The 17,170-nt window shown below is 32.0% G+C and overlaps 1 protein-coding gene across 1 annotated transcript; it reads left to right on the top strand.

Annotated features, from left to right (window-relative positions):
- The first annotated feature begins 997 nt into the window (after window positions 1–997).
- On the top strand, window positions 998–8,265 carry LOC132755392 (uncharacterized). Its single transcript, XM_060746260.1, has 5 exons — window positions 998–1,164; window positions 4,521–4,781; window positions 5,034–5,070; window positions 5,557–5,652; window positions 6,916–8,265. The coding sequence occupies exons 1-5, from the start codon at window positions 1,111–1,113 to the stop codon at window positions 7,320–7,322; spliced, it is 855 nt and encodes a 284-aa protein (XP_060602243.1). The 5' UTR covers window positions 998–1,110; the 3' UTR covers window positions 7,323–8,265.
- Window positions 8,266–17,170: the final 8,905 nt, after the last annotated feature.

The following is a 17,170-nucleotide window of genomic DNA, read 5'->3' as shown; positions in this document are numbered from 1 at the left end:
GTGATCCACGAATAAAAATGATTATGCACATGAATTTATAACTTCTGAAAGAATTCATTTTTAGTTAGAGAATAACAAAATGCAATATGTTTAAATGATAATGACAGTCATGAAATATTGTATTCACGAATTCACAATTTCATCTTCATAAATTCACGAGTTCAGTCCTTTAAATGTTATCCTACATTAAAAAGAAGAAGACTAAAACCAGTCAGGAATCTTTTGTTAGCTATAACTTGGATCGTTTATTGTTTATTGTTTTTTTGTTTGTTTTTGATTTTGTTTTTTGTTTCCTTGTTTTGTTATTATTTTTTTGTGGTAAAGTAAAATAATATAACTCAAACCACAACATCATCATTGCTGTGAAAGAAAAGATATATGTATAAGGTGAAATAATAATACCGGAGTTACTTAAACATAATAAGATCTATACTTATCAAGATTGAAATTGATTATTTAAAGTCAATGTACATCAAATGTAAAAAGGATGATATTGGCATAAAATGCACTTACGAAAACACCGATTTGCATTATGACTTGTCGAGGAAGGATAAAAAAGCATTTAGCATGGCAAATAAATATATATTAAGACTCACCGTCATATCCGCTAACGTGCACGACTTTACTATACAAATCTGGATAAAGTTTGATTACTCGGAAGTAATAATCACAACAAAATTTCCTTTCAAAATTGCAGACTCGGTTTGATTGAGTCTGAACATGATAGGCAGTATGAATGTCCTGCTTTAGCAATATAATAAATGAATTAATACCAATTATATATATGCTACATGCGTAAAATTATAATTATAACTTCCTTCCATTTAATTTGATGTAATATTCTGGCGAAAATGTTTAAAGTTTAATCTAAATAGTAATCTCAACTTTGATTATTCTAATAAAATAACAAAATGCATATACATTGTATGGTAATTGCTAATACCGGTATCATTTTAACGCGTATTTTGACGGAAAGAGCCGAACAGTAACGATTAATAGCGTCTAACCTAAACAACAACAAACAAGATCTGATTCAAGTGATATACTTAAGTTTAACGTAATCAAGGTTTTATTCTTCTTTCCGATGCGCAGTAAGATCTTTCAGCAAAAATGATGACCAAAACTCAAGGTGAAAATACAAACGGAATTCAAAATGCACCTAAGGTAATATTTTCTGTAAATGAATTATACTTCCTTTTTAAAACGAAATTAAGTAGTGTTTAAGTTCATAATCCTAAGTTCAGGTCTGCTGAATTGAATTCTCGTTTAAAACGCGGTAGTTATATGTGGTTTAAAAATATCAGTTGACGTGTTTTAGCAAACAAGATTTTCGAATTGTCAGGCACTTTCATGTTTTGATTTTTTTTTTTTTTTTTTCAGAAATGTTTTCAGTATGTTTTCAGAAAATTTTCAAATTTTTGTTATCATTATTATCATATGCAATATATATGCCAGATTATACTGTTTTCATTGTTTTATATAGCAATTTTTATCAAATATCAAAACTTTCATTGAATGAAGTTTATCGACAATATAATCTACTTTGTTTGATAGTTTACTTTTTTATAATTATACTACTCTCAGTTCGCTACCTTGTTTTATTAAGAGTTCAGCTTTTCGTATCGGTGTAAGATATATTGCATTGCATTGAGAATTTGATTTTTTATACCAATGGTATAATAATTTGGGTTTTAAATCCATGTCTTTACAATTTACCAATAATGTGTTCATTGCTTTTAAAGCCTTTCAAGTTAAATGCTCATTATTAAGAGAAAAAATGCCTGTATAGCTGAACAGTAATAGTGGTCTACTACTTCTATTGTCTGACCGTTATAAGTCCATTTTTCGTTAATAAAAATACACCCTCTTTTTCTAAAGACAACAATTTTAGTTTTCACGGTATTAACCTCTAATCCCCATTTAAAGCAATATGTGTACAAAAGATCTAAACTATTTTGTAAATCTTCAGGAGTTTTAGCTACAATGGCCATCGTCAGCAAAAAGCAAACCAATATAATCAATCTTAAATCAATAAACCCTACATATAAACGTGCGTTTTATTTGTACAAATGTATATGTTCTTGAAAAAAGAGTGTCTGCAACTTCCCTAATTAAACATTTAAGTAAATTTATTTATAGTGTTGTTAACGGACTGTCGATCACTGGTATTTATTTTTGTAGTCAATTGATTAAGATCAGTCAATATGCCGATCAAACCCGCCCTTTAGGTATCCCTTAGGTTCGAATCCCATCTATAATGTATATCAACTTTCTCCTGTTGTACAGGTATACGGTATTTAGTATGCAATGAAAATTCTATAGGGGCGTGGTCGCTAAACTCGTTAACTTGATGAAAAGAAAAAAAAAGACTGATATTTTACAATGAAATCTATATAACTGCAACATTTTTACATGCATTAAATTTGGGTGCAGATAATTAAATAGTGAACATTGTTAAATATATTTGGAGACACATTTCTTTTTAACCGGTAATACTTTATCAAATATTTATTCAATATATATTATGGTAATATCCAATGATAATATTTCACGAATTTTAAATAATACGATGTGGAATTTTACTTACATTAGCACAAATGAAAATAAATCAAGAAAAGGCCAGGCTTTCACCGTTCAGAATTTTTTCGTGGGCTTTATTAATTAATTTTATAAATATCTGATAGGCTTAGTGATTTTATATATGTTTAAGTATATAACTTATTTGAAATTACTGATATTGTCTTCATTTTGATAAATATAAGGGGGTCAGTATACGTTTCCGTAATATTTATTCAACTTATATTCATTTCAAATTAAGTAGAATAGTTTTGATACTGTGAATCAGATCTTTGCAGTGAACTATTGTCAACATCCATCGTCACAAACCTAATTCAACTTTTGTTTATTTGACCGTAAAAAGAATACCAGTATTTACAAAATATATCACTACACAATATAATATTCTTTATTATACGTAGTCTCATCTATACATATTTAAAACATAGACAAACAATGCATAACCATATAAGACACATTTTGTCTAAATTCTTTTATTTTCGCCGAATTTACATAGCAATGCTTTATGTATATGAGGCATTAAACTTTGTAATGAAATAACTTAAATATTTCGAATGGAAATTGAAAGACTAGAGTTGAGAACAAAAATGTTAAAGACAATATTTATTGTCTACAACATTGACATATATAATACGCATTTAAAAAAAATTAAGGAAGCTAAATGATCGTGCGATACTACATTTTAGCTGCGAATACGATAAAATCTCGTTACACTAAACATTTAAGCTGTTGTGTTCGTATTAAAGTCATACAGATTATTTTAAAGCATTTTTGCCTTGATTATATCTCACGTATAGTTATGTTGAAACAAAAGAAAAATAACAAAGAAAAAACTTAACTTGTTAAACAAGGAAATGGTTCCGCTCAGGTGCCCGTTCGTGCCTGAAATAATGCACGGAAGGGCACCTGAGGTCTTCCTCCACCAGTAAAGCTGGAACGTCGCGATATGACCTATACTGTGTCGATGTGACGTAAAACCCAAATCCAACAAAAACAAGGAAATAATATCCATCATTTTTACAAGAGAGACACCTGTTTCTAAAAGCATATAACTTTTGAACTATTTAAAACAGTGTACACGTTAGACTTAGTGCTATTTATTTACATTCAATATATGTACTAGATGTTATTTTCATAACTATAGATAAAGACACAAGTAGTACAATTAGCTTAGATATCCCATAAATCCTTAGTTATAGCAGATAGCTATATTTGATATATTAGTCTCTGCCGATCCTTCGGCCAAAAACCGGCACTCGACGTACATCCATAATAAGCCGAGGTAAGCCACTGAACATATATTATCTTTAGAAATTAAAAACAAGTTCGCTATGAAGAATTGCGAAAGTGCTGTACGCAGGTAATACTGGATTCCAAAACCTTAATAGCCGCTTTATATTTTGTTGATAAAACTCGTGGACGATAACTTGCATATTCCATTCTAGTTCCGTCCATGAAAAGGCTAAATTAAACCGAGCTTGCAACATTTTCAATCTTGTCCTTTCGTGCGTTTTTAACGGATTCTTTATTTCTCTCTATTTTACTTGACAAAAAAAATTAAAATAAATGTGGATTAACGGATAAAGGAAAATGTTAAAATCCTTATTTACCATTTAAGATAATGAAAAATTAAAAAAATAAGGCAAACTATTTTGACTATTTCTTTTCAATACAGCGGATGGGCAGTCAATGCACATTTTCAAATCGAACATCCAAATTTATATTAGTATCATTGGTGTACTTAGCATAATACATGTGTTAAGTGAAATTAAAGTTATTTCTTTCTTGAACATGATGGCGAAGATGGTAAGTATAACAGCTATATAAGTTATAAAACCTATGGAAATGATGAAAAACTTCACCCAACTGAAAATACACAAATCATAATATCATACTATAATCAAAACGATTAAAAATATGAAAATTTCATCGACTGTTTTCAGAGATGGGTTTTCATAATCCTTATCGTGTTGGTCATTCTGGAGTTGTTCGCTCTGCTGGTTCTTGTTGCAATCTGGCGAGATCAAAGAGATGAACAGTTGGAACCTACACAACAGCAAATGTGTTACCCACGGGTCAAGTTAAACAAAGTTGATGATGATACAGATTGTCCGGAGGGACACGTGTCTAAATTTGATGAAGCAAAGAATGAAACAACCTGTTGTGGAAAACTGAGTGAAGTTTTAAATTTGATCTTGAATAAGGTATTTATTGATTAAGAAATGATTACCATAATAATTTTATTAGATCTATACTACACTTATACACATATATACATATATACACACTAAATATACAAAAGTACAATAATGAAGATCTTCAAGTCTTAAATTGGTATAGGTTATAGTGTAAATGTGAAAAGAGCTTCAACGTTAGATATTGTACTAAAATGTAAAATACAAAATATACATGTATTTTATAAAACGTTTTGCTGTAAGATAAATGTTATATTTCAGAATGTGTTTGACAGATATAACAGCAAAATAAATCCAGGTGAATATATTTACATTGTCAATTAAATGTATACAAAAAACACGAATCTGGTCATAAATATCTTTAATGATAAGAAGAGCAAGAGAAAATAATGCTCTCAATATAGTTTTTTTAAATGTCGATTTATGATAGACTTATACAGTTTGTCGTAAGACCGGATTACTATACAAGAAAGCGTTGTTACATCTTACTTGTACATCAGACATAAATACTTACTGTTTACACCGGTGCTAGAAAATACTTGTCTAAGACAAGTCGAGTTTTTTGTAATTTCATCCGAAATATAATCTTTAATTGATATGCAAGAAAAAGAACCAAACAGCAAGGGAATATCTAGCCCTCAGGTTACTGTTTAGCGTAAACGGTAACCCTCGAACCTTATATTCCGGCCGGTACCGGCAAGCGGTGTAGGATCTATATACTCAATCAATGAATACCAAAGTATCATTAAAATCGCTTTCTTTATTTCTATATCCGATGAAACAGAAATAAGAACATATAACCCAGAGGCGTTTAACTGTAAGGCAGCAAATCCAGATTTGTCAGTAACAAGACTAACTTTGGCACAAGACAAGAAATCAGGTAATTCTTTGTCTAATATCAAATGTCTAGGGAAAAAAATATGTCGATCTGATAGCAAATTTATCAAGATAATAATAATTAAAATAGATACAAACACAAAAAGCAGACTTTGTATTGTGTTAGACGAACAATATCTTAATCTATTGTTGATAAAGTTATAAGGGCTATTTGATAATATTTTATCACGTTTAGATCTACATAACAAAATCAAAGCACAGAAGGCGCCTTATTTGTTTGGGTCTCTGAATGTCAAAAAGGTGGAGGTTGTGAGACTACAAACCAATTGTTTTTGTATAGTGCAACCAATGATTTCCAGTGTTTAATTGCAACACTGATATTCAATTCAATGTTTTTTTGACTTAAACAAAAAAAAAATGAGTTGCCTTAACTGGGATTTGAACTCGAGACCTCTCGATTCCTAAGCGAGCGTGCAAACCCCTCAGACACGGTGACAATATGATAATGGCCTGAAGAAAACCATATTATTCTAAATTAGGGTTTGTAACTCTTAATTATTTCGACGCTAAATCTGTTGTTTAACACTGATGTACACACTGATGTACATAATCATGAAGTTTACTGTAAGCATGTAAATCTATAAGGAATAAAACAATATTAGAAATCTTCGACCATTCGGGAACTATTTTGCTAGAAAATTTATGCCCCTGTCATCCGAAAATCTTTACGCGGTGATCACCTCTGATCTTTTTGCGTTAGTGTACATATAAAGGGAAGTAACCGCTTCAAAAAAGCTGACTACTTTCGGCATTTGATCAGGGTCTGAAACTTCGCAACCATTATTTGTTTGGTCTGACGACCCAAACAAATAAAAATTAACATATGCTAAGCCTTATACACATAAAAACTTGCAATAAGATTTTTTTTAAACTTTGTGTGAAGTGACCTATTAATTCTGTACGGTATATCTGCTACTATAAAACAATTCAGCATATAAAACTGATGATTTTTTAATTTCATAAGCATCCTTTTGAATATAAACTTCCCAACAAGAAATGTAATCTCGGACTCTTGTGTTACAGACACAATGATACCCCCAACGATAATATCATGTTGTCCCTAGTAATGAAATACAATATTATGCAATATTTATTACATGTACATGTACATTCGTTTGCATAATCAAAGGGACACATCTGTCTTTGAAAAACATTTTATCTTTACAGAATTTACTATTTCGTAAATGTTTTCGACAGAATGGTAAGACGTGGGAAGTTGTGTAATTAATATCTTTTTTCATTGCAGTTCCTGTAGATTCGGCTCATAAATTGTATTGGGAAAGTGACCCTTCGTTGTCTAAAATTTCTGGATTAAGGTATTTGGTAGAAGATGGTCAAGTGTTTGTTGAGCAAACTGAAATATACCATATTTTGTTACAGCTAAAATTAAATATGAGCAAAACCACGAGTGTATTGGATGAAAAAATAAGGCATAAAGTACATTTTATATCTGATAGCGGTGCGTCAGCAGTTCTGCTGGAAGATGTGACGTCACCATGCACAATGAGGTCACATTCTGCAACAGAGAAAGCCAGCGTTGTTGAAGCCGTGTTTCGGCTTAAATATGGCGATCGACTTTATGTGACTACAACACATCCTGAAAGTATATTGACTGATCCACACAATAGTCATTTTAGTATATACAGAGTTTAAGTGCCAATGGTTCTATATTGGATAAATATCTCATTTGTGATGATTAATGTTAAGAGTAGATCTATATCTGATAATTCTAGATCTACTAATTCATGCACATTGTAGATATTCTAAATCATCATAAAAACGACGTACAATGAAATTGTGAAGTGTGTGAAGTGACGTATTAATTATGTACGATATATCTACTACAATAAAACAATTATGCATATAAAACTGATGATTTTTAATTTTCATAAAATACAGATACCGTATATAAGCATACTTGGAGATCTAAACAAAATTCAGCGATTGATTTTTTGTTGATCAAAAGTGGAAGTATATTGATTACTGTTGATAAAAGAATTATAAGATCTACATCAATTATTTAAATTTACATTGTTTTCTTTATTAATCATATCAATAATTCAAGAAAAATGAATAAAAAACAAAGACATAGTGATGATTTCACGCTTGAAATGTCAGTTATATACAATTGGGAGAAATCTGCGTCTTTTGACAGAAAAACAAATTCTGGGATTGAAAAAAAATCAAACAAAAAACTTAATTTCATTTCATTTTGGCTGACATGGTAGATCGAGCAAAGAAAATCGAAAAGCAGTCTAAACTTAAAGCCTGAATAGAGGCAGCAGCGACATTTGGTCAACAATAGTCCTTATAGTACTTAGCTGATCAAGCAGACAAGCTAAGAAAAGGATGGTTCACCATGTGACCAAAGTAACATTTATAAGGTCCCGCAGAAAGCAAAGGAGAACGCGGACCTTATCAACAATGAGGGAAACGATATATCGCCTGACAAATCGGCTGTGGCCATATTTACATTTTCAAAATACATCTGATTCAGTGGAAAATCAAATGCTTGTATCAATAGGCCTTCTGAAATTGTAACTTTGAAAAAAGTTTGAATATTTTGTCAATATGTTGTAGACTTTCATCGCATTTTTTATAGATTAAGACTGACTAAGTTATTTTTAAAATGACACCATACAGGCATATATTCTAGAATTAAAATTGACGAAACAAAATGGTATTGTTTATACTAGAACACTTCCGATATTGAACATGAATATCATTTCATGGCATAATTATATGAAGTGAATGAAATTATTCAAAAATAAAATGTGCTAGTGACGTCATAACTGAAACAGTAACATTGAGTTGAATATACCAAATGATCCAGATTCGTTTTGGAATGTGTTCAAATAAGAATTACGATACAATATACGTTACCATTGTACGTAGAATATAACAATTATACCCTGTATCTGATAAGATAGGAAGATGATTGATTGCCTAATTCATAACTTATCAACTGTACTTAATATTTTCAATACTTAAAAAAAAAAAAAAAAAAAAAAACAAAAAAAACAATAAAAGATAATAAAAAAAAACATATGATTTTCTTACCTTTATCAATGTTGACTATGGAATTTTTTATACATGTATACCTGTATGATGAATGTTTTAAATATTTATTGCATGTTTTCTTATAATATTTATTGCATGCATTACAAATATTACCCTGCAGAAAAAAGCTTGAGTAGGATCCGGATAGACGTTCCTAGTGTTATACCAAGTACATTATGGCAAAAGGGTAATTTTAGGAGAAACTTGATCTATTACTAATAGTAAATTTATCAGAATTGTTCACACAGTGTTGTACCTCGCCTCATGAGATCATATCCTTGTGAACCAACGCTCTAATTAAGAAAAACAAGTTCCAAAATAAAAATCCTTCTGTAATATTACTGTATAAACGACGGACCGGGTCGTACATGGCAGATGACTTCAAACCGCTTGCCTCTCATAGCTGTGGGTTCGACCCGCGCCAATGTCTTCGGATTCTTCTTGTGAGAGCGCTATCCTGCTAGCTTTCGGAAAGTCGGTGGTTTACTCAGATGGCAGATTTTGCCCGAAACTATAAACAGAGGGGAGCTGGAACATCACCATATGGCATATACTGTGTTGATGAGACGTTTAACCCAACGAAAATAAAAACGACGCATTAGATAATGTAATGAATCATTTACAGACTATCATTTTTGTACAGATAGAGTTTCAAATCTTTGTTTCAGAATTCAAGCACCAATTTTTATTTTAAAATTAATTATGGGTATTTTAGTTTTGCCATTACAATTTCTATACACTTTACAAGGAATATTTATTTACATGAATACCCGATATTGTAAGAGAGGCAAAACATGTATGTTTGCTGCCAGTATTATGCTCTCTATATGAGAGTTTTGTATAACAGTGAGAACTTTTTTACTTGTATTTAAAGCATAGACATAAAAGAACGGTAAATCAATATGGAATGTTTATAATTTAAAGAATTCATTTTACATTGCATTGGTTAAAATATTTATGTCACCGCTTAAAAAAGTTAGCGGTAGATTTTCTAGAAAATCAATAAATAAAGCAAAATCATTACATTTGTTGAATTATTAAACATTTCTGTTATTTAATTATCATGATATTTCAATTAACCGTCCAATAATGGCATAACAAGACCCATTTGAAAAAGACATATATCAAAAAAGACGTTCATAGAAAGTAATTGTAAAAACCATGATATCATTTATGATAGACAAACATTATATTATCATTTCATTATACCATTTCAGATTATTTGTATAATGTATGTAAACATGTTATAAAATACTTTTATAAGATATGCATGTATGACACTTATACGGTAACAAAACAGAACCCTCATCTATGGTGGCCGGTAGCGTCCACGTTAAAGCCGCGATAGATTTAACTGTCATTTTGTAAATGTCGCTACCAGCTTTTAAATCCGCGAGATTTTATGTCAAAATTGTATAAAATGTCGCGGTTTATAGAAACTCTCGGGGTTTTCTGTCACACTTCTGTGTCGAAAAAGTCGAGTTTAACAAAGGAAACAGCCAAATAGTAGACTAAGCAAGGCAAATATATGCCTCAGATTTTATGTCAAAATTGTATAAAATGTCGCGGTTTATAGAAACTCTCGGGGTTTTCTGTCACACTTCTGTGTCGAAAAAGTCGAGTTTAACAAAGGAAACAGCCAAATAGTGAGATAGGGCACCAAATAGGCGCTATTTAATGAAACATTTTTAATATGTTACAAGAATAACTCTAAGTAACACGCACGTAACACCAATGTAACACATATAAAGGATGTAACCCTTAAGGTCCTATACTTAATTGTGTTTTGAAATCAATTGTAAACATTAACTTAAAGTAGAAATGTTCATTACAATCCCAGTTGGCGTAACATTTGTAACAATGCTGTAACATCTATATAACAACCTTGTAACATCTATGTAACCTATTAATTCCGATTTCTGACCAATCTTAAGCTTTGTGCTGTAACACATGTAACAACCTGTAACATTTGTAACAATAATGTGTGGAAATTTTATTCCACTCCACACTCTCGTAACACTTGTAACAATGCTGTCACAATTATTAACAACCTTGTAACATCTATGTAACCTTATAAATTCCGATTTCTGACCATTTTCAAGGCTTGTGCTGTAACACTTGTAGCAACCTGTTACCTTTGTAACAATTATCTGTGAAATTTTATTTCACTCCAAACTCTCGTAACACCTGTAACAATGCTGTAACAACTACGTAACAACCTTTAACAGCTATGTAACCTTATTAATTCCGATTTCTGACCATTTTAAAGGCTTGTGCTGTAACACTTGTAACAACCTGTAACATTTGTAACAATTATCTGTGAAATTTTCATTTCATTCTCAACTCTCGTAACATTTGATAAAAAATATACGTCTTAAATCATGTTTTAACTACTTTCACAAATGAGACAAAATGGCTATGTTTCTTTTATTGCAATGGTGCTCGTAAAAAGGTCAAACCATTTATTTCCCGGTCATCAACGTTTAATTAGAACCAACTTTCTTTTGCAAATTCCAAAACTATGCCAGTTAAGACGAGACTATAAGTATAATCAATACACGCCAACATATGAATTCATCGCATCAACCAGCGGTAAAGTTAAATCTATTCATATCTATTTGTCAATTTTAGTTAAAACCAGTGACATACTTTTTAAGGGTTTAACAAACAGGCATTCGGGGTTTAGTTTTAAAAGCTGCCGACTTTAAATTCCACGCCTGTGTTTTACTTCAACAAGTGATTTCGAGTAATCTCAATCAAGCTTATTGAGAAGGTGATTCGCTTCTACTGCGGTGCTTAAGTTGCTGAAATAATAGGTATTCTTTTCGATTTTCATAATTGTGCCCACAGCAATTTCACTGGTAAAAGTTTACTTATGTATTCCAGTAACGATGCTGAAATAGTTGCAATAACAAATAACTGATAAAAAAAACAAAAAAAAAACGTTAACAATTTCTAGGAATCACGGTTTTGGTTTTTATTAAACTCTTAAAATGATAAAAAAAATGTTTAATCTTATTATTGTATCCTTCCAGTGTATTAATTAATAATTAAAAGCACGTAGCATTTTTTATTTACATCATATTAAGTATTCTCTGAGATAAAAACTAGTAGAAAAGTTTGTACATTTGTATATTAAAACGAACAGAGAAAATATGTTCATCATTCTAGATTAGTCCCAATTTTTTTTTTATATCAATGTTTTTTAATCATTTTACAAAATCTCAACAGAAAAACCTGCCATTTGTAAATTTTTAAATAAAAATAAAGTCACAAATAGTACTTCACTGAAAAAGTCTGGTGTATCATATAATTATCATACAAGAAAAACAATAAAATTGCAACAAACAATCAACGCAGGATAAGTTTTAAGGTTTATTTAATGATGATAACCGACGTTTAGACTCTCACGAGTCTTCATCAGGGTTATAAAATATCAGAATACTAGAAAAAAACATTGTATAAATATTGGGTATACTTTACGTCACGTGATTTGTTCTAAAAATATTTTAAATTATGTCATTTTGGGTTTACCCCATAATCTATATTTAACTGTATGCTTTTTAAGAAAAAAACAAACCGTAAATGGAATAAATGTTTATGTTAACGTCATTCAGTGTTTCTTTTTATTTTCTTCTTTCCTTTTTTTTACAACTTGGATGATGTCACTCAATTACATATGACAGTGAAGGCAGTGGTGTCTAAGTTTCTTGGCGTGGAGAACATTCTTTAGACATTGTTAGAGATTGTAACGTTCACGGTAAATACAAAGGCAATAACCAATACACTGACATCCCCAGATGATTTTTTCAGTACACTGAAGATTAATCTGAGAGAAAATGATGGAGGAGCTTGGTCCACAAAATTGTCTATGGATGTACAGGAGGAGGATGAAGAGATTTTGCCTAGTATTGGATGTAGTGGAAACATTCAAAACTTTGTATCTATCTTAAACTACTGTTTTGAACAAAAAAAGGATTTGTACTTTTGATTATATCAATATTTCTGTTGTCATAGTCTGTGGTCTTGTTCAAAATTAAATGATTTCAAAGACATCTGAGAGATACCAAATCTCATTTAAATAATTTTATGGACCACAGTGGAATACTAGTAGGAAAATGACTTGTAAATCAAATAGATTGGTGTGTACCAGTGAGACTTGCAAACTATAACGATGAAAAAGTTTCAATTAAAAACAAACTGTTATTGGCAACATGCTACCTACCGACGTAATACCAGCTTCAACCCCTGAACTGACACACTCTTTAGAGACAATTACGAAAGTAATGTTACCCTCTTCATTTGAGCGTTGCTCCACAGAAATGACAAAATAACAAAACACGATTTTTAAAATAAACACAATATACCATTGGCACCAGAGGAAATAATATATTATAAACAAGATCAATAAGGAAAGGGGGCGTTCAATGAACGCAGCCTCCACACGATCCTGCAATAAGAGCCAGTGGCAAGGAGCCCAGGAGGACCCAAACAAATACAGGACAGGGCACAAGGCAGAGCACGGGCCGGGTAATCACTTTAAACATACATTAGAAGAAATAATTAGTAACTGATAAGGGGAGCTCAAAGATAACAAATAAATTATTGATTAATAGGTTCATAAAGTCAAAGGGTACAAGGGAAGGGGACAGGAGACCCGGGAAGGGGGTGTAAATAAAAGAAATAAAAACTAAGGGCAAAGGGAAAGATACATACCGTAGAAGAGAAAACAACAAGGGACACAAAAGTGTCACCAAAACAGTATGAAACAACAAAGACAAGCATCTCAGGAACACAGAGAGGGGCCGCCTTGGAACGGTTAACAGCATAATAATGACTGCTGGGGAGTTTAAACCGGTAAATGGTGCACCAAACATCACTCTTAGCCCCATTATGATCCTATAAACGAGACAATGTAAATAAAATGAATCCCCGCAACGCAAAGTGAAATTTTAACAGTTGTGATGGTAACAAAAGGTGAAATGCTAAAACAATGAAACATACAAAAAAACCAATGACCATAACGAAAGTACTCTATGTTTTAAAGGAAGACAGAGCAGCAAATATATCACCTACAAGGGCCCGACGAAGCAAGACAGAAGACGAACATTAAGGCAATTCAGTACCAAACGGCTTTAAGAACTGTCCATCATAAGAGTCTCCCACTTGGTCCGTCAGATGTACATGTAATCAAAAGAGGAAATCGTAGCGTCCAATTGTAAATAGGTTGAACACTAAGCATGCGGTATGTGTTAAAATAGTAGGGTCATAACCCCTTTTCATAATTTAAGTAAAGCCAACAGAAAAATTACACTGACCCAAGATCTGACGAAGTTTGTAAGCAACATCCCCGTAAAATTCAGACTGGCTAATCCCTAGTCGCAGAAGTGGTTTAAGATCACTATTGAATTTTGAAATTAAATCAAAGTTACGGCTGTAAAATTTTGTAAATATTTACGTAATTTATAATAGCGGTAGCCCTGTTTGAGTTGCTTACCGGTAATGAAAATGTTTCGCTCACCAGTCCGTACACCACCTTATCGTTTACCAATAGAAACACGAAGAATAGCAGAACAAGAAATCAATACAATATTAGAACAATGTGTAATTAATCCTAGTTCTTCTCCTAAATAACGATTCCTAATACTTGTTCCGAATCCAGACGGAAGCACCAGAGTTGTAGTGTACTTTAGAAAAAATAATGCTAAATACAATACAACAACCATCCTCTACCAAAAATAGATACATGTTTAGAAGTTCATGCAAATAATAAGTATTTCGGTTCCTTAAAAATGAAACAAGTTTCATCAAATAAAGAGAAAGCCAAAACTTCCTTTTTATTAGGTTCAAAAACATGTAAGTATGCAAAATCCCTTTTGGTTTAAGCAATTTTCCAGCTGTACATAAGCGACTCAGGATTATTTTTTATCACTCATATAAATAAGGTGATATTGTCTGGTAGCATGAGGTAAAAGGTAAAAGTCTAAAATTACAGAGGTGATGGACTGGTTATTGTGAAGAAAGTAAATTAGTGCTTATTAGGTATACAGATACAACCTCGTGTACTCCATCATGTGGATTCAACAGCCTTCATTTTTACCTTTTACAAAGGGAGTGGGCGTGTTTGGACATGAAGCTGTTATAATACAACACAATAGAGAAAAATAGAATCCCTAAAGAAAGCCCAACACGGCAAAATTGAAAATTTTGCAGGCTCGGTTTGATTGAACCTGTTCATGGACGGTATTGGAAAGTGCAAGTTACCGTCCACGGCCCTAGCACCGGCTTAAGCAGAATTCAACATTTAAACACGAAAATGGTGAAATTTTGAATTTAGAAACATTCACAGAGTGTTCATAGACACGACATGAGTAAACAGATAATAGCCTCCATGGAAGAAAAATACAATTTCAGCCCAGAAACCACATCATGCAAACCAAATAAGACCTACAAAGTACGTAATCTGAAGATAGACACCGCTCACACAATAGCTAATAAACCTGCTACTGTTACATTTGAAACAATATAAGAAAACACTATTTTTATTTCATGCTTTTCGGTGGTTTATAGAAATATATCAGTGATATAAAACTGGTAATTTTGAAACAGTGAAATTACCACTTTGATAATTTCACTGTTTTGAATTTAAGCCCCGTACGGTGTTTCAGTGAAAGAAATACCAGCGTGCACAGTACTGGGTACCAACTTAATGACGTGACATCGAAAATGACGTCAAGTTGTATTATTATTTGGCGAGCTTTTCATTCAGTATTAGGTTTAATGTCTTTTTAAAACGTTTCTTTGCATATTATAAAAAGAAATTATCAAAAGAAATCTGTTAAGGTTAGTGTAAGATCGAAATATATTTCACCTTGTGAACATCATCGTGAAATATACCTTTTGGTGCTCACTCGGTGAAATATATTCCGATCTCACACTGAACTAAACAAATATCCTCTATATAATACACCAGCTCCAAAACCAATTGAAGACATTTAACAAACAGACAGCATAATATATCTTACTTTTAACTTTTTAGACTTTAGAAATGATGATAAGTTGGGGTGGAGGATTTTACTTTTCCTAGTAAATCATAATGATAATTTCTTTGACAGTTTACCTGAATCTCTAAATACAACTTTCTCAACCAACAGCACCAAACCCATGTGAAAAAGAAGAATTACCTGAACACATTTGAAAAGCAATTGACCAAATAAGGCCAGAAAATATTTGCACAATGATAAAATCCCCTTGTGTGTAATAGGGTAAATATTTAGACGGAACAAAACCTACATCTACATTTATCCCGTTTTCAGGCCTAAACCAGCGAATAAATCTTTTTTTTTTCAATTATCTCAAGTACTATATACATTATTTGAAGCGCGACATGATCTTTTAATACTCTTGCGTTTTCTTATAATACAATTGTATTTTACCTTCGAGTCGGCGAAAAAATGGTCCAAGTGAGAGAATTCAGCAGGTGCGCGATGACGTAGTATCCTACCATTGTATATTAACATACAAGAACCAGAGAACCAGACCAGATTGAACTCCAAACTCTTAATAGAACAAGATAAGTAAATTAAACTAATGTGTAGATAACTAGGAAACACCGGATGATAGAATCAAATAAAATATGGAAAATTCAAGATCATCAATGAATGCAACCCCCATACAATTCAGCAACACATGGCCATTTTAAAAATGAGTCTGTGTAAAGTGGGGGAACTAATAGTAGATTATCAAATATGATAAACAAGATCAACAAGGAAAGGCGGCGTTCAATGAACGCAACCCCCACATGACCCAGCAACAAGAACCAATGGCAAGGAGCCCAAACAAAAACAGGACAGGGCAAAGACAGAGCACGGACAGGTTAATCATTAAATCAAAACAACGTAATCTGATCGTTTATAAACGATAACATTGTCATTATATAGCGTTTATAACATTGCCATTATTTCGGGCTTCATTCCCGTTCTTTCTATTTTTTGCGGAAACAAAATCATGGTCAGTTGTAAGGGGTATATGTTTATAAAATATGATAAACAAGATCAACAAGGACAGGTGGCGTTCAACGAACGCAACCCCCATATGACCCAGCAATAAAAACCAGCGGCAAGGAGCCCAGGCGGACCAAACCTCTTAGCGGTTATTTTTAAAACGAAAAAGTCCTTTATGACTGAACAAAAAAAAATTCAAACATGTTTTAATGGTCTTTTTATATTCAGTAGGCCTTGAGATTATAGAACAATAAACATGTTAGTTTAGAATATATGAGTTATGTTAAAAAACATATAAAATGCTTAATAACGACAACAAGAAGCAATTATGTAAATGACTGCAGTTATGTGACATTTATAGCTTGAAATTCCAACAATATTTCTGGCAGACATGAACCAAAATTGGTTCATTGCCTGGAAATCTGTTCAGCAATAACG

The sequence above is a fragment of the Ruditapes philippinarum genome, unplaced genomic scaffold (genome assembly GCF_026571515.1).
Source record: "Ruditapes philippinarum isolate M1 unplaced genomic scaffold, ASM2657151v2 ctg3322_1_1_1_1, whole genome shotgun sequence".
NCBI classification, from domain to species: domain Eukaryota; kingdom Metazoa; phylum Mollusca; class Bivalvia; order Venerida; family Veneridae; genus Ruditapes; species Ruditapes philippinarum.
The sequence above is the reverse complement of the archived record's forward strand: the minus strand, read 5'-3'. Positions and strand labels throughout refer to the sequence as shown.